At 42.1% G+C, this 18,112-nt stretch overlaps 1 protein-coding gene across 6 annotated transcripts in view; it reads left to right on the forward strand.

Moving 5' to 3' along the window:
- Positions 1-18,112, forward strand: part of PHF20 (PHD finger protein 20) — a 136,164-nt gene that overhangs the window by 101,557 nt on the left and 16,495 nt on the right. For all 6 annotated transcript variants that reach the window (XM_020894068.2, XM_020894070.2, XM_020894074.2 and 3 more), the window contains 5 exons: positions 2,197-2,295; positions 3,291-3,455; positions 4,548-4,726; positions 13,612-13,711; positions 16,601-16,796. In XM_020894068.2, the coding sequence (XP_020749727.1) occupies positions 2,197-2,295; positions 3,291-3,455; positions 4,548-4,726; positions 13,612-13,711; positions 16,601-16,796 (739 nt within the window). The remainder of the gene's footprint in view (positions 1-2,196; positions 2,296-3,290; positions 3,456-4,547; positions 4,727-13,611; positions 13,712-16,600; positions 16,797-18,112) is intronic.

The following is an 18,112-nucleotide window of genomic DNA, read 5'->3' on the forward strand; positions in this document are numbered from 1 at the left end:
TTTTTGAGCTTTGTTCCCCAGTTGCAGAGTATTTTAACAGGAAGGGAGCTTAGAGACCCTGAAGTTCTGTGCTCTGTAGCCAGTAGATTAACTTCTGCCCATAGAGCTAGGCTTGCCAGCTGGGAGATGCAGCCCACTGTCTTCTCTGATAGTTCCTGGATGTCTGATTGGGAGAGGGGCTTGGGTGATAGTGCTGACTTGGAGCTAGAGAGCCAGACGAACCTGTTTTTAAATGTCTTTATGATATCAAGCTGGTATCTGCCTCACCAAGCTTCAGTTTCCTCATCTGTAAAGCTGGAATGATATACACAGTTGGTTGTCAGGATTGAATGAGATATTTGCGATCGTTGCACACAGGTGTTCAGTTAAAATCAGTTGAATCTGGATGTTCACTCTATCCCACACTTGCTTTGTGATCCATCTTGATTCCACATCAGAGTCACTTGAAGAGTATTTTTAAAAAGTACTGATGCCCTTGAAAACTTTTCACTAAGTTAAAGAAGCCAGACATGAAAGGTCACATATTGTTCTATGAAATGCCCTGACTGGGTGAATCCACAGAGCCAGATGAAGATTGGTGGTTGCCAAGGGTTGAGGGTTTGGGGAAAATCTGCTTAATGGGAAGTGGTTTTACTCCGGAGTGATGGGAATGTTTTGGAACTAGGGTAGAACTGGTTGCACAATATTGTGTACTACACACTGCTGGATTGTTCCTTCTCAGCCAACCCCCACCCCGCCCCACCCTCCCTACAGCTTTATTAAAGCTTAATTGTTGTTCAGTGGCCTGCATATATTTAAATTGTTTCATTTGAGATTTGCATATATATGTACCTGGTCATTACCACAGTAAGATGGTAAACCTATCGATTATCTCTTACAATTTCCTTATGCCCTCTTTTACGGCCTCCTTTCCATTCCTCCCCGCCCTCTCATCCCCAGGTAGTCACTATTCTGCTTTCTATTTTATAGATTAGTTTTCAATTTCTAGAACTTTATATAAATGGAATCATGCAGTATGGATTAGATTTTATGTGACTCCTTTTACTCAGTATACTTATTTCACTTATAAGTGTTTATTTTTGCTGTTGGATATTATTTATATGCAACATATTTATACTTTTATTGTTGAAAGTATTTCACTGTATAAATACACCACAAATTATTTGTCCATTCACCTGGTAATGGACATTTGGGCAGTTTTCAGCTTGGGAGATTACAACTAAAGCTGTGGGCATCCATGTACAAGTCTCAGTGTGGACATCAGTTATCTTTTCTCTTAGGAGTGGGATGGCTGGGTCAGAGGATGTGTATGTTTAAACATGTCTTGACATTGAAAAAGTAAAGCATGAGCAGCTATTTGAAATGATACAGATATATTTGATAAGAGAAGAAACAACTGGAGTTTTGCAATGGTGAAGCTATTAATAACTTGAAAACTGCAGCTTCAGTTGAGTGGTAGGTAGGAAGCTTTTAAGGTGGGAATTAGGGAAACTGAATTGAGAAGTTTGGCAGGAAGTGTTGATAACTTCAGAAGCTTTGCTGTGAAAAGAGTTGTGGCTTTTGGAAGTTGTGAATTGTTCCTTTTTAAATGGATATTTTTACATGGTGTGAATTGTACTTCAATTATTAAAAAAAAAAAAAAGACTCATCATCATCATCAAGCAAACAAAATCCTGACATTCAGGATTCAAACCAGTTAAATCAGGATCTTTGTGTGTAGGACCCGGGCATTCACTTTCTGAAATCTTCCTTGGTGATTGCACAATGTAGCCAGTGTTCAGGAATAGTGATCTAAGTAAGGTTGGCAAACTTTTTCTGTAAAAGACCAGACAATAAGTATTTTCAGTTTTGAGGGCCAGAAGATCTCTATTTTGACTCCTCACATCTGTCATTGAAACATGGCAGCAGCCGCGGTCAACATTTAACAAATGAGCATAGTGTATTTCAATAAAACTTATTTCCGATAACAAGCAGTGGGCCAGAGTTTGCCAGCCCCTAGTCTAAAGACTCAGAAGGGGCTTTAGAGAGGGGGCTGCAGGGGGCTGAGGGAGATGGAAGATGACCTCCCAGGCAGTACCCAATCAGGAACTCTGCTCTTCTGCCTATTTTAGTTCTTAGTTACTTAAGCATAAATATCCCGGCATTGAAAACAGAATGTTAGATTTCCAACACTTACACGCTTCTATTTAATTCTAGCTGCAAAAGACAAGGAGAAGAATAAAGAGAAGAAATTCAAAGAGTTTGTGAGGGTGAAACCAAAGAGGAAAAAGAAAAAGAAAAAGAAAACCAAACCTGGTAAATTTTCCCTGGGGCATTTCACTTGGGTTTCCTTACAGGTAAGGAGGGGTTGCTTCTTCATAGTCCTGCCTGTGAGGAGAGGAAGGGTCAGCAAGCCTTTAATGGAGCTTGTGGGCTCAGCCTAGCATGGGCAGTGACAGGGGAAGAGCCCACTTACCCTGGGTGCCTCAAGGCCGCATTGATGTTTAGAAAGCCCTCCCTCATTCTGTGTTGGCCAGCATTGCCCTATCGCAGTGAAAGCATCATTGTAGGAGAGGATATGCAGGTGAATAACTGTATTTGTTTGCATACACAACTCTTTTCTGGTTTTTATTGTGTTTACTTGTAAACTTTTAATTTTGTATTGGTGTAAAGCTGATTAATAATGTGATAGTTTCAGGTGAACAGTGAAGGGACTCAGCCATATACATGTATCTATTCTCCCCTATACTCCCTTCTCATCCAGGCTGCCACATAACATGAACAGAGTTCCCTGTGCTACGCAGTTGGACTTTCTTACCCATCTCAAGTATAGCACTGTGTACATGTCCATCCCAAACTCCCTAACGCATCCCCCATTCCTTCCCCCTGGCAACCGTAAGTTCATTCTCTGATTGTATGCACACACAACTCTTAAATGTACATTTCTGAACCCTTTTAAGAAAGGATATATATCTCTTTAAAAGTATGTGCCTAACTCCAACAAAAATGCCGATTTTTAAGAAAATCAGTGCTCCAGTCTCGGGAGCTAAAGGAATGCCACATTTTATTCTCAAACCATTTTCTGGCTTAAAGAAACAATCTTCTCAGAAAAGGAGGGAGAAGGGTGGTGGTGAGGAGGAAGGCTTTGGTTTTGAGGTTCTTAGAGGTAACTGTAAGTATTAACCTGTACTCTTGTAGCTGAATTCCTCCTGAGCATTTGAGCTGTTTGACCAGCAGAGCTGTTGGTTGGACGATGTTGATTCTGGAATGCCCTGGTGATATCTAGGGGTGTCTTGATCTTGTTCTTCCAGAATGCCCTTGCAGTGAGGAGGTCAGTGACACTTCCCAGGAACCTTCTCCACCTAAGGCATTTGCTGTTACCAAGTGTGGTTCCTCACACAAGCCTGGTGTCCATATGAGCCCACAGATCCAAGGCTCAGAGTCTGGAAACCACAAAGGGAAAGTGAAAGTGTCTGGTAAGGAGGCTGTCTGCTGGTTTGACCATTTGTACAACACTATAGTCTGAGAACGCTAGATTTATGTTGATATTGTAGTCTACTCTCAGGCCTTCTGCAAGTAATTGTTAGATCTTTTAAATAAAAAGTACCTCAAATAAATGGAGAAGAAAATGGCAACTCACTCCAGTATTCTTGCCTGGAAAATCCCATGGACAGAGGAGCCTGGTAGGCTACAGTCCATAGTGTTGCAAAAGAGTTAGCAGCTGAAAAAAAAACACACATCAAATAAAATAGGCCATTAGCTATACCTTTCCTGAATTTCCCTTCTCTCCAACTTTGGTCTTAGTAAAATGTCTCATAGGTACCCCTTAGCCAGTGTGTCTATAACCAATTTCATTATCCCTCTTTCCCTTGCACACCTACCTCCCTGTTCCTTCATTTCTTGTTGGTGGCCTCTGCATATAACCTGGTTGCTTGGGGAAATCTAAGTCAACCTTGAAGCTTCCCCATCTTCAGCAACTTATAAGGTGATCATGAGTTTAAAAGTAGTTAATAAGTATATGTAAAGTACTTACAACAGTGTCTGGTACAGAATAAGTGATCAGTAAATGTTAGCTCTAATTATCACTAATCAGGCACCTCAGACTAGATATTCTAGTTCTGACTGTCCCTGGAATCTTCCCCTTCCTCATTCTCCAAGGTTTATAGAGTTTTGAAGGTGACTGTGGATACAGACTTTGCTGTAAACCAGGTCCTGGATGGCTGGGGTGAGGTTGAGGAATACGTTTGTGTCATTAAGGATGATGATCTGTATGGTTCATGGGGAGTTGCAATTCCTCTGCCACTGAGCTCTGTGACCTTGAGCAGCTACTTACCTTGGGCTTCAGCGTCAGGAAAATGAGGAAAGAGCTCAGTTTTACTGCCATGCGGCAGATATCGTTTGGGCTATTAGTAGATGACAGGCCCAAGGAACCAATTGGAGTTCATATTTCCCAGCTCTGTGAAAGTTCACAGAGGAGAGGGTCTGTAAGGTCATTTTTTTACAGGTCTTGGTGATCTAGGGTTGATTATTTTTTTATTTTGTGACTGTTGTTTTCCCTTTCCTCGTAGAAGAGGATAATCTGAGTGAGTCCTCTTCTGAGAGCTTTCTTTGGAGCGATGAGGAGTATGGCCAAGACGTCGATGTGACCACTAACCCAGACGAGGAACTTGACGGGGATGACCGTTATGATTTTGAAGTGGTCCGCTGCATCTGTGAGGTTCAGGAGGAAAATGACTTCATGATTCAGGTAGGTGGAGCTTCTAGGAGCCACAGGTCCAGAGAAACACAAACTGGTCCTTGGTGGGAATTTTGAAGGACTACTGTTTGAGGCCAGCAAAAATCACAAGTCAGGTCAGAAGCCCCAGGTAGGCGGTACTCTCAGCACCAGGTTGAACTTTGTTTACTCGTTCAGCTTTCTCAGCATCTCAGGCTGGTGTAAATAACCTATTAATAGAATAAGAGAGGACTTGAGGGATCAATGAGTGTCAATCTCTCATGCTCTGCTTAGGCCAACTGGACGCACCAATGGGAAGGGCCTTGCCTGTGGTCACACAGTGAGGAGTTGAACAGTAGGGACCCAACTCTGGAGGGGCAGTTTGATCTTCCTATGGACCCATATCTCTCTCTAAGGCAGATTTTCTTTATGATCTAATGAAAGGGTGGCCAGTTTTATAGCTTGTCTGTTTCTTACTCTTTATTTCCCTGGCATTTGTAGTTGTCATCTCCATTTCTGGGATGTGTCTCCTGGGGGAGGTGAATGTGGGGGGAGTTCCTTGCCTGCTCTGGGAGACCGTCACTGGCTAGCACCTGCTTGCCTCTGCCTTTCTCTTGCTCTTAATCACAGTCCTGCTGGAGGTGACTGTTGCCTGGTTGACTCCCTGGACTGTCATAAATACCCTGGGTATTCAGGGAACCTGAGTTTTTTACATAAGTCATGTGTACTTTGGTTAGAATTATTTTAGGGGTGTCTTTCTCCTTAAATAGCCTTCATGGCCTCTGGGAATTCAAGGCACATGGATGGTTCTCCAGTAGCTCCTGATGTTTATGACCTTTAGTGTGCGTTAGGTCAGGCTTCCCCGGTGGCTCAGCCAGTAAAGAATCTGCTGTAATACAAGAGACCCGGGTTTTGGCCCCTGGGTCAGGAAGATCCCTGGAGAAGGAAATGGCAACCAACTCCGGTATTCTTGCCTGGAATATCCCATGGACAAAGGAGCCTGGTGGGCTACAGTCCATGGGTCACAAAAAGTTGGACATAACTTGGTGACTAAACCACTACCATGCATTAGGTCAGTCGTTCTCAGACTTTTTCAGCATCAGAACCGCTTGCCAATGTAGACTCTTTCACAGAACCCCAAAATGTATAACAGGTAAAAGCAGTAGTTCTGAAAGCTCAGAATGAATAATTTTTACTTTGAAGTTCAGAAATGGCCTCTTTCGGTGAGGTCTAATATGCATTCAGGGTGGTGTGCTGATTGCTGACTTTGAGCATTTCAGTGTCTCTGTTGTTTTCTTCTTTTTGTGAGACAAGCCTAATGAACATGGCCATTGCGTGGGTGACTTTTCCTAAACAGCATGCTTTGTAGTCACTTTGATTAATCAGAGACAGAAAGAAAAGCTTTGTTTTAAGGACAGCATAATACTTAGTTAGCCCAGCAGTACAGAATTATGTGTACTGTTATGGGCTATTAACATATTGTTAATATGTTAATATTAACATTAAGCTTGGAGTGTGCGTTTTTTTGTTTTATTTTTTCTTTTGAAATAGTCCCATTTTATAAAACACACCTGTGTGTAGAATCTCAATGGAATATAATTCAAAAACTTATATAACATGAAACACCCCCCCCCCCCCCCCCCTTTTAAGTTTGGTTTTAAAAGTATGTTGAAGATTGTTAGTTTTTATCATGTCTCTGGGCATGTGCTCAGTTCTGGGTGTTGGAAGCCTGATTTGGTCCTCATATGTCCACAGAAATCATTAGTGGTTGAGTAATGAAGGCCTTTCCTGGCAAGGCTCTTCCAGCACATCAGTGTAGGAGATGCAGTTCTGATCCACCATGGTACTTTCTCCATTGACTTTTCTGTAAGTGGCAAGGATCATGGGGTGTTTGGGGGATAGAGCTTGAAGTACCATTTTTGTGCTATGAGACGTAAGTTTGGAAAATTGAGGCCACACCAGCTTTTACATGGCTGGCTGAGTCCATTTTGTGCTTCCTAGGCTCCACATGGCCTTCCCCCCATCTCAGCTCAGCACTGTGGCTTTCTTTCTGGCATTGTGGTGGTGATGAGCTCACTTCAGAACACTGTGGGTTTTGCTGTAGAATACTTGGTGTTCATTTGCTGCCAGCTGGCTTTGTGTTATAAAGGGGCAGTTCCTGACTTTATCTGTCATCATGAGCAGTGTATCTTTTCTACTCAGTAATTTCAGCAAAAGGCATAAATTTAAAGGAAGCTAATAGGAACAAATGGGACTTCCCAGGTGGCTCAGTGGTAAAGAATCTGCCTGCCAAGCAGGGATGTGGGTTCAATCTCGGGGTTGGAAAGATGCCCTGGAGAAGGAAATGGGAACCCACTCCAGTATTCTTGTCTGGAAAATCCCATGGACTCGGAGCCTGGCTAGCTGCAGTCCATGGGGTAGCAAAGAGTCAGACACAACTTAGTGACTAAACAGCAACAGCAGCAGCAGGAACAAGTATAGTTTAAACCTTTAAAATGTATTCATCTAGTTTTAAATATATTCATTGTCTAGGAAAGTTCAAGTCATTTTTTTTCCTTAAAATTTTAACTTACATTGATAATTTGCATAGTCATGGAACACATTTAGAATTTGTTCTGTAGAAGATTACTGTAGAGAAATAGTTTTCTTTGTTCATTTCATTATTTGGTATCAGTATTGCTCATGTATATTATTATTTGATTTTATTTACCAGTGCTAATTTAAATCACTGGAAGGTTAAAATCCTATTTAATAATCATGAATGTTTGAGAAATCTGGGTACCACGTAAAAAATGAACATCAAGAAACTCACTTAATATTTGAATTTATTTTAATTGCTCTAGGGAAGGTTTGGCAACTTTTTCTTAAAGGACCAGATAATAAATATTTTAGGCTTTGGTCATTTGGTTTCTGTCACAACTACACAGCTCTTCCCCAAGCAGCCAGAAGTAGTACCAAAAAATCAATGAGTGTGGTTATGTTCGTATAATACTTAATTTACCAAAATAGGACTTAAGCTGAATTTGGCCTGTGGGCTATAGTCTGTTGACCTTTGCCCTAGAGCAACAAATATATAACATTAGGTGCCAAACCCTAGTGAAAATTGTATAGCATCTTTAATAAGAAACCCATATAAAAAACTTGTTTGCTTTCCCTGGAGGCAGTTTTCATCATGTTCTTGTGTATCACTCCAGAAACACTCAGTGGCAAAATAAGCCGTAATACATGTATTCTCTCCATTTTTTCCCTTTCTTTTTGTGATAAAATATACATAAGATAGGACTTCCAAGGGGGCACTAGTGATAAAGAACCTGCATACCAATGCAGGATACCTGAGAGACGTGGGTTCGATCCCTGGGTTGGGAAGATCCCTTAGAGGAGGACATGGCAACCCACTCCAGTATTCTTGCCTGCGGAATACCATGGACAGAGGAACCTGGCAAGCTATGGTCATTAGGGTCAAAAAGAGTTGGACATGACTGAAGCAATTTAGCATGGACGCATACATAACATAAAGTTTACTGTCTTTTTAAATTTTTTTAATTGGGATATAATTGCTTTACAATGTTGTATTAGTTTCTGTTGTACAATGACGTGAATCAGCTATATGTATACATATATCCCCTCCCTCTTAAGCCTCCATCCCATCCACCCTCTTCCCAACCTTCTAGGTCATCACAGCACTGGGCTGAGTTCCTGTGCTACATAGCCACTTCCCACTAGCTATCTGTTTTACACATAGTATTGTAGATATGGCAATATATCTCTCAGTTCGTCCCACTCTCTCCTCCCTGTGTCCACAGGTTTGTTCTCTACATCTGTGTCTGTGTTCCTGCCTTGCAAATAGGTTCATCAGTACCATTTTTCTAGATTCCATATGTATACATTCAGTTCAGTTCAGTTCAGTTGCTAAGTCGTGTCCAACTCTTTCCGACCCCATGGACTGCAGCACACTAGGCCTCCCTGTCCAAACTCCAACTCTTGGAGTTTATCCAAACTCATGTCCATTGAGTTGGTGATGCCATCCAACCATCTCATCCTCCGTTGTCCCCTTTTCCTCCCACCTTCAATCTTTCCCAGCATCAGGGTCTTTTCAGATGAGTCAGTTCTTTGCATCAGGTGGCCAAAGTATTGGAGTTTCAGCTTCAACATCAGTCCTTCCAATGAACACTCAGGACTGAGCTCCTTTAGGATGGACTGGTTGGATCTCCTTGCAATCCAAGGGACTCTCAAAAGTCTTCTCCAAAACCACATATATGATATTCGTTTTTCTCTTTCTGACTCTGTATGACAGACTCTTGGTTTATCCATATCGCTAAATTTACCAGACTAACCATTTTTAAATTTATGTGGCATTAAGTGAACTGGCATTGAGTATATCATTTACTTTGCTGTACAACCATATTTTTAAAAATTTAAACACAATATTATTTTAATACATAGTATTTTCAATATCTTTTTTTCATTTAATAATATGTAAGTTGAAGACCTTTCCATTTTCAAATCTTGAAAAGCTTCCCCAGCCTTTTTTTATGGCTGCACAATGAACAAATCATCATTTATTTAACCTTTCCGTTATTGATTGACATTTAGATTGTTTCTAATCTTAATAGCAGTGTAATGAATAATTTTATGTAAGTATACCTATGAGACTGAGTTCTTCTCTCTTTTTTTTTTTTTGGCCTTGTTTATCTCACAAGACCTCAAAAAATTGTCAGAAACTCACCTTTATTCCCCCTTGAGCCTACCTAACCAAATCTTCAGAACAAGACAAAAGATTTAGTTCGAGCAGGAGCAAGAACACCAGAGTAAGAGTGAAACTGAGTTTTAAAGTAGAGTTTCTGGGCAAAAGTTTGTGTGCCTTTGTTATTTTGACAAATACTGTTATTTGTCATAACAACTCTATTAAAACCCTCCTTGGTGTACCAGGGGCTTCCCTGGTAGCTCAGCTGGTAAAGAATCCGCCTGCAATGCAGGAGACCCTGGTTTGATTCCTGGGTCAGGAAGATCCGCTGGAGAAGGGATAGGCTACCCACTCCAGCATTCCTGGGTTTCCCTGGTGGCTCATCTGGTAAAAAATCCGCCTGCAATGTGGGAGACCTGGGTTCGATCCCTAGATTGGGAAGATCCCCTGGGAAAGGGAACAGTTGCCCACTCCAGTATTCTGGCCTGGAGAATTCCATGGACTGTGTAGTCCACGGGGTCACAAAGAGTTGGACACAACTGAGCGACTTTTCACTCACTGGTGTACCAAGAACAGCCTTACCAGTGCCCTTGTCACTACATAGTACTATTAAACTTTTTTTATCTTTGCTCTTCAGATAAAAACAATCTTCTAGTGTAGCTATTTTGTAATTTAAATAAACTTTAAAAAAGTTTGTGATTTTTCTGTGTTTTCCATGAGCTACAAAGAAGAAAACAAGGATGACCCAGATTATTTTCACCCAGAAATAACCACTGTTATTTTTAAATACACACATACAAATGCATATATAAATGAAAATTATAATCTATAAACAGCTTTTCATGAGAATAACACTTCTATGATGAGAGCAGTAAATGTTTAAAAATTTCAGGGAATACATAAAGGTATGAAGAATTAGTTGATACTTACATATAATCTCAAAATCTAGAAATACCAATGTGTATGCTTATTATTAGGCTGATTTGACTTCACATTAATTTATATTAATATAATTTTCTGTTATTCTTCTAATGGTTAATTTGAATATCTTTTTACTTAAGATTTGTTTTTTTTCCTTTGAGCTGTGTGTTCATGTTCTTTATCCGTTTATCTGTTAGATGGTTAGTCATTTTCCTGCTGGCTTGTATAGGCTTTTTGTTGATATGTTTTTGTGTCAGCTGTGAAAACGGTTACAAATATTTGTACCTGTTTGGTCATCTGTCTTTTTTGTCTTATAGATGCTTTGTTTTTATGAGGTCAAATATATCAAACTTTTTCTTTAATGGCTTTTGGGATTTGAATAGGAGTTGTTTCCTCATTGGAAGTTCATAAAAGTCTACAGAAAATTCAATCAATGAATTTCTCCTGGTTTCTTCTGGTAGTTTTACAGTTTCATATATTTTTTTAAAAACCATGTAAATATTTTATTTGCCTGGGTGAGGGCTCTCACTACCCAGTTGTTCCAACACCATGCCGCATATTGCACAACTACCTTTATTTACTGTATTTCTGTATATAGTTTGTTTCTTATTCTAGATTCTGTCTTCTTTTCCATTGATCGCTCTCTGTATTTGTCTGTACAATTCTATTTTAATTATTATACTTTTTTAGTATGTTTAAGATATCTGGTAGGGCTAGTACCCCCCCCCCCTTTTTTTTTAATGAATTTCCTGGCTATTAGAATCAGCTTCTGTATAGTTCCAAAGCTATTAGTTTATTGTTTTATTGGCACTACATTATTTTTATATATTAATCCAAGGAGAACTGCCATCCTTTTGATAATGACTCTTGCTATTAAGGAATAAAGTGCAGCTTATTCATTGACTTAAGTCTCTGTATCCTTCAAATAATCAAAAATTTTCTTTGTTTAGATCTTGCATGCTTTTAATCTTAGTCTTATATTTATTCTTAGATAGTTTATCTTTTCTGTTATTGTTTCTGTTTATTTGTAAATTTAAGCTTTTTGGGAATGCCCTGGTGGGCCAGTGGTTCAGACTCAGTGCTCTCAATGACTGAGGGTGGGGCCCTGGGTTCAGTTCTTGGTCTGGGACCAAGATCTTGCAAGCCTCACAACAGAAGTGTTCCCCCCCCAGCCCCTGCCTCAAAATTTTAAAAAAAATTTTTTAAAAATTATTTTTATTTTAATTTTGTGGCAGTACTGCATGGCCTGTTGGGTCTTAGTTCCCTGACCAGGGATCAAACCTTGTGCCCCCTGCATTGGATGTGCAGAGTCTTAACCACTGGACTGCCAGATTAAGTCCCCAATTTAAACTTTCAAAAAATGAACAGTGTATATTAGCCCGACCCACGTGAGAAAATTATTTTAAAATTTTCAACTTAGTTGTATTTGATTCAATTTTGGTGTCTCCTAGTTCTTAAAACATGAAGTCATTGGTGAGAGAGACTTTCATTCTTAATTATTTGTCTGTTTTCTGCTACCAGCTGCCTTTGTTGTCTCACACCCTTTTCTTGCCCTCTGAGCCTTAGTTTCCTCATTGGAAATGGAAGAATCTAGATCACATCTGAAGTCTCTCTTCCAGCTCTGCCCCTGTTGATTCTTACATTATCAGTCCATAAAAGCCCTTTGATGCTGAGGCCTATCTGATTCCAGATGGCTGAAGACTGTGAGCTTCAGACTTTTCCTTTGTGGCCAGGCCAGTGGTCCAACCTCAAACCATGTCAGAAGCTCACTATCCCCTTTCCAGAGCTGTCCATGTGGTTGGGTAGTTAACAGTTTAGGGCCTGGTCTGGAACTGCTGGAAGGATCCTGGTGTCCCCCTGGGCGTCCTTTCCCACTCCATTCCTTCCTCTGGACCTGAGCCCTCAGGCCTCCTCTCCTCAGGCCAGCCATCGCTCTTCCAGTGCTGCTGTCACCCTCTGCTCCTTTCTTTTCTCTCTCTGCCTCCTGCCCCTTCTTCCTTTCCTCCTCCTCCAGGGAAGGCAGTGGAGCCTAGGGGTTAAAACAGCAGTCCCCAACCTTTTTGGCATTAGGGACCGGTTTTGTGGAAGACAATTTTTCCCTGGACCTGGGGTGGGGAATGGTTTTATGATGATTCAAGTGCATTACATTTACTGTGCACTTTATTTCTACTAGTATTACATTAGCCCCACCTCAGGTAATCAGGCATTTGATCCCAGAGGTTAGGGACTCCTGGGTTAAAAGAACTAGTCTTGCAGTTAGTTGGGCTTGTGTTTGATTAACAGTGGATCCAACAGTGTTGCTCCACTGTTGCCTCTTCTCAGCTGTGTGACCTTTGGTAAGGTTTAGAGAGAAGAAATGCAGAGTGCTAGCACATGGTTGGGCTTCACTGGTGGCTCAGTGGTAAAGAATATGCCTATAATACAGGAGATCCAGGTTTGATCCCTGGGTTGGGAAGATCCCCTGGAGGAGGGCATGGCAACCCACTCCAGAATTCTTGTCTGGAGAATTCCATAGACAGAGGAACCTGGCAGGCTACAGTCCATAGGGTCGCACAGTCGGACGTGACTGAAGTGACTTAGCACATGCACAGCACATGGTTACTTCAGGAGGCATCACAGTGAATTAGCCTGCCCTTTTGTAGTAGGAATAGGCTCTTTCTACATAAAAGCTGTGTGCTGAGTTCCACAGTATGACATATGATCGATCCATTGATTCCTCACTGACAGCCCCACATGGTCAATAGGAATAGTATCCTGTTTTGCAAATAGGGAAACGGAAGCCTGGGTTGGAAAAGTGACCTGATCTGCAAGGTCACACAGCTAATGAATGTCTGAGCCAGAATTCAAACTCAGGTTTTTGTCTTTCTTACCTTCCCCTGAGGGCTTAAGCAATTTTTCCTCTGTCTTTATAAAGTGATCAGAAAAGTGCAAGCCTCTAGATATGGGAGGGAAAGTAGTCATTTTTCTGAGATCAAGTACTGTGTAATCTAAATTCTCTTTATCTGTGCCATCCAGTACAGTAGCCTCTAACCTCATATGACTGTTGAGCACTTAAGATGTGGCTGGTGCGGAGAGGAACTGAATTTTTAACTTCATTTGTTAATCTAACATTAAAAGCACAGGGTGGCTGCTGTATTGACTAGCGCAGCTGTGCAGGCGGCTGCAGTTCAGTGCCCCTGTGAGTCCGTGGGGAGCGCCCTCCCTCCCCTCCTCCTCCCACCTCCCAGTGCCCCTCCCCCACAGCTGGGTCTTGTTTTTGGATGGAGGATTCCTTCTGAGTTTAATTTTTTTATTGCTTCTTTAATTCTAACAGTGTGAAGAGTGCCAGTGCTGGCAGCATGGGGTCTGCATGGGATTACTGGAAGAAAATGTGCCTGAGAAATACACCTGTTATGTTTGCCGAGACCCTCCAGGTAGCGATTTCTGGAGTCAGGGATCTTAACAGTATGTAGCCTTTTCCTTAGCACAGCGGGCGGTGTAGCAACCTGAAGGTCTGGAGTCTTGAGACTCATTTCTTCAGCGTTGGCTAGACTCGGCCTCCTCGCCCTTGTTGCTAGCCCACCTGGTGGCCAAGCTGTCCTGAACTTGGCAGTAAGAAAGAGTGCGTGGAGAGGTTCACTTAGCGGAAGACCTGACCTTGAGCTAGAATCTGTGTGTGTGTGTGTGTGTGTGTGTGTGTGTGTGTGTGTGTGTGTGGTTAAAAAATCATATAACATGAGCTCAACCCTGTTAACAAATTTTTAAGTGTCTGGTGCAGTGATTGTTTATAAACTGTATGCACAGATCTCCATAACTTTCTCATCTGGTGCAACTGACACTCAGTGTGAACTGCAGGATGCTGTACAGGCTTGCATGTCGTCCCTTCGTATGCTGGGCCACGCTGATCTCTTCTCTGTCATTCCAGTTTTAGCATATGTACTGCCAGAGTGAACACCTTTTCCTTTTCTTGAGAGTTGATGAGGATGTGGGCTCTGACCTTGACTGCTCAGGGCTGTTGGAGGGTTGGCAGTCAGCCTCTGCTCCCTCTGGTGGCATCTGCATTCCACTGCATCTTTGCCACCTGGAAGGGAGATGTGCCCTTGAGGGGGATGGGAAAGGTGTTTGCGAAGAGCCTGTCACCCAGAGGAGTGAGTTCGTTCCTCAGGATCAGTTCGTTTCATTGTTCCATGACTTCAGGGCTGGCCTGTGGCTCTCGAGTGCCGCTTTCCAAAAATCTCAGGAATGGATTATAAATCTGTGCAGTTCTTGTCTTGCTGTCAGTGGGATGGGGACATTGTCTCCATTCATCAGCTATGAGGTCTCTTCCCTTGGGTCCAGTCCCATGATCCCCTTACAGCTAGACAATGCTTGAGGGCCTCTGCTTCTGTTACTCCTTTTAGTAACAGTGAGATGGCACTGGTAGGAGCTCCTAGTCCTATATTTTTGCTTATGAGGAAGAAAGTGATGCCCAGGGACACAAATGACTTTCCTAATCCCATGAAGCAAATTGGAATTAGAACTGACTTGTGGGACTAACTCTCTTGATTTTGCTGGTTATATAGGAAGGGCTACCACAGTTGTTTTCTTTTCCAGCAAGTAGGCCCCCCTGGGGCCTGATAAGGTCTATTGTGACACTGTGTCTTCTTGTGCTAGAGTAGTCTATAGGCAGAGGGCAATCTCCCTCTATTTTTCCCTTTACCCCAAGGAAAGAACATGGTCAGAAGAGTAGTCCATGAGTCATAGAATATAACCAATGGGTAGGATCCCAGAGACCTCTTAGTTTAGCCTTGACATTTAACAGGCAAGCATCAGGCCCAGAAGGGGCATGATTGGCATAAGATCACTCAGTTAGTAACAGATAGATGAGAACTGGTGTCTCTGACCTTTGTCTTGTCAAACCGGTAATGCTGCTCTGAATCCTGCTGCTCAGGCCACCTCTGACAGCCGCCTCCGAGGCTCCACACGTAGTCCCCAGGGCTCCTTTGTGGCCTTGTTTAAAAATCTCTTCTGTCTACTTTGTCTCTCACTCTTTCCTCCACTTTTTCCTTTTAAGAAATCATATACAGCATTTTCATCAATCTCTAAGCACTTTCTGGACTTTTATAACTAAATTGCCAAGACTGGGGGTAGATTCCTCTAATTGAGCACTCAGTGACTGTCACATTTACTGTCTGTGTTTGATTCTGCAGTGTCTTGAGCCAGAAATTTAACCTAACAGAGCTCTTCTTTAAAGGTTACTTAACAGAGTGAAGGTGCATCCCCACCATGTGTCTTATTAAAGCCAGAAAGAGTCCAAGGACCTTGATAAGGATTGATTATTTTAGGGTTTTTAATAGCTATTGAGAGGTGAACAGCAGTCTGATTGGAAGCTGTTCCCTGGGCTTTTGCAATAGGAAACACTGCCAAGTCGTATGTGGTTGTGTTTTCAGTCCAAGGATCCCTGTAATGAGCAGAACCACTGAGGCTGTTCAGTTCATCTGTCGTTGTTAACAGGTGGAAAACGGACATCCAGAGAAGGGAGCAGGGGCCTGGCTGTTCGTTCAGTTAGGTGGTAGGTGCCAGTTGGAGGGGGCTTGGGGTGTCTTTCCAGGTGATAAATTCATTCAAGATGGCTTTTGCTAGACACTGGGGATATAACCATGAACAAAACAGTTCCTACTCTGGCTCTTAGTGGGGTTGGGGCCAGAAACAGATGTCAAAATAAGTCATATAAACAAAAACATAATAGGTAGGGATGAATACTTTGATGGGGCAAAAGCCCTCGGATAGGAAATGACTGGGAGGCACCAAAGAGGCTGTCTTACTTTTGGAGGTAACATAGGGCCTGTCTGAGGAGGCAGTGGGGAGCCAGTTCTGCAAAGGTCTTGGGAAATAGTGCTCTAGGCACGTGGGGGTGGGGTGCTGGAGCAGAGATCCTAAAACCAGAAGGAGCTTGATATGTTCCAGAAAGGGTTAGGCAAGGAGGGGAGGGAGGAGCCAGGTCCTACAGGCCTCATTAGACCAGAGTTAGGGCTTTGGGTTTTCTTTTGTTCATAGTAGGAAGTCATTGAAGGTTTTAAGTGTGAGAGGGAATGAGAAATTCCCACTCTGCCTCTGGCCAGTTGCAGAGATCAGGACATTAATACACCTTTCTCACTACCTTATCCCAGCACCTTGTAGAGAGCCCAGCATATAGTAGGTACCAGGTAAATGTATACTGGATGAATGAATGAACACATGCAAACACCAGTCCATCCTTGCAGTAGTTTGTGTGATAACTGTGCGATGATGAAACTGGGTTTCCTTCAGACCAAGGATTAACTCTCTCATTGTCACTGCTGTAGGTCAGAGGCCTGGCTTCAAGTACTGGTATGACAAGGAGTGGTTGAGCAGGGGACACATGCATGGCCTGGCATTTTTAGAAGAGAACTATTCCCACCAGAACGCCAAGAAGATCGTGGCCACCCACCAGCTTCTCGGCGACGTGCAGAGAGTGATCGAGGTTCTGCACGGCCTGCAGCTCAAGATGAGCATCTTGCAGTAAGTGTGGCACCTGCCGCTCTGGGGCTGAGTCTGAGTTCGAATGGGCAGAGGACAAGGTGAATGTGAGAACCTGGAAAGCCACAAAACCGGTGATAAGAGTGAGTTTGAGACCTGTATTAAAAATTCTCAGTGACATGATAAGCATTTTTTTAAAATGTAACTATTTAGGTTTAATTTACATATAATTAAGCTCACCCATTAAAATATTCATCTTTTAAAAATTTGTTTTTAATCAGAGGATGATTGCTTTAACAATGTGAATCAGCATAAGTATACATATGTCCCCTCCCTTTTGAACCTCCCTTCCACTCCCCACCCCATCTCTCTAGGTCATCACAGAACATTTGTTTGTTGAGTTTTGACACATGTATATACCCTTGCAAACACTACTAAATCAAGATATGCAGTGTGTATTTATAGTTTAGTTGGTTTTTTCTTTTGTTGTACCATTCTGAGTTTTTTGTTTTTTAAAAAATTGTGGTAAGGTACATAATATAGGGGCTTTCCAGTGGTGAAGTGGTAAATAATCTGCCTGCCAGTGCAGGAGGTCCAAGAGAAGTGGGTTCAGTCTCTGGGGTGAGAACATCCCTGGAGAAGGAAATGGCAACCCACTACAGTATTCTTGCCTGGAAAATTCCACAGACAAAGAAGCCTGATGGGCTATACTCCTTGGGGTTGCAAAGAATTGGGCACGACTGAGCACACATACACACACATAATATGAAGTTTGCCATCTTAACCATTTTTAAGTGTACAGTTCAGCAGTGTTAAGTATATTCACTCTGTTGCAGCCAGTCTCCAGAATTCTTTGTGTCATGTAAAGCAGACTCTGTACCCAGTAAGCAACTGCTCTCCACTTCCCCTCCCCCAGCCCCTGACAATCACCTCTCTACTTTATGTCTTTATGAATTTGACTCTGGGAACCTCATATAAATAGGATTCAACAGTATTTGTCCTTTTGTGACTGGCTTATTTCACTTAGCATAACAGCCTTAAGACTTGTCTATGTTGTAGCCTACATCAGAATTTCCTTCCTTTTTAAGGCTAAATAATATTTCATTATTTGTAATACCATATTTTGTTTATCCATTCATCCTAAATATTCTTTTCTCTTTTTTTCTGGCCTTGCTGTGCAGTTGTGGGATCTCTATTCCCTGACCAGGGATTGAACCTGGGTGCCAACAGTGAAAGCCCAGAATTCTAACCATTAGGCTACTGGGGAACTCCCATCCTAAACATTCTTACTTGGTAAACAAAGTAAAATTGAAAGCTGCTGGAAGAGACATTGTTGGTAGGCCTGCTCTCTAGCATAA

The sequence above is a fragment of the Odocoileus virginianus genome, chromosome 9, assembly GCF_023699985.2.
Source record: "Odocoileus virginianus isolate 20LAN1187 ecotype Illinois chromosome 9, Ovbor_1.2, whole genome shotgun sequence".
Classification (NCBI taxonomy): domain Eukaryota; kingdom Metazoa; phylum Chordata; class Mammalia; order Artiodactyla; family Cervidae; genus Odocoileus; species Odocoileus virginianus.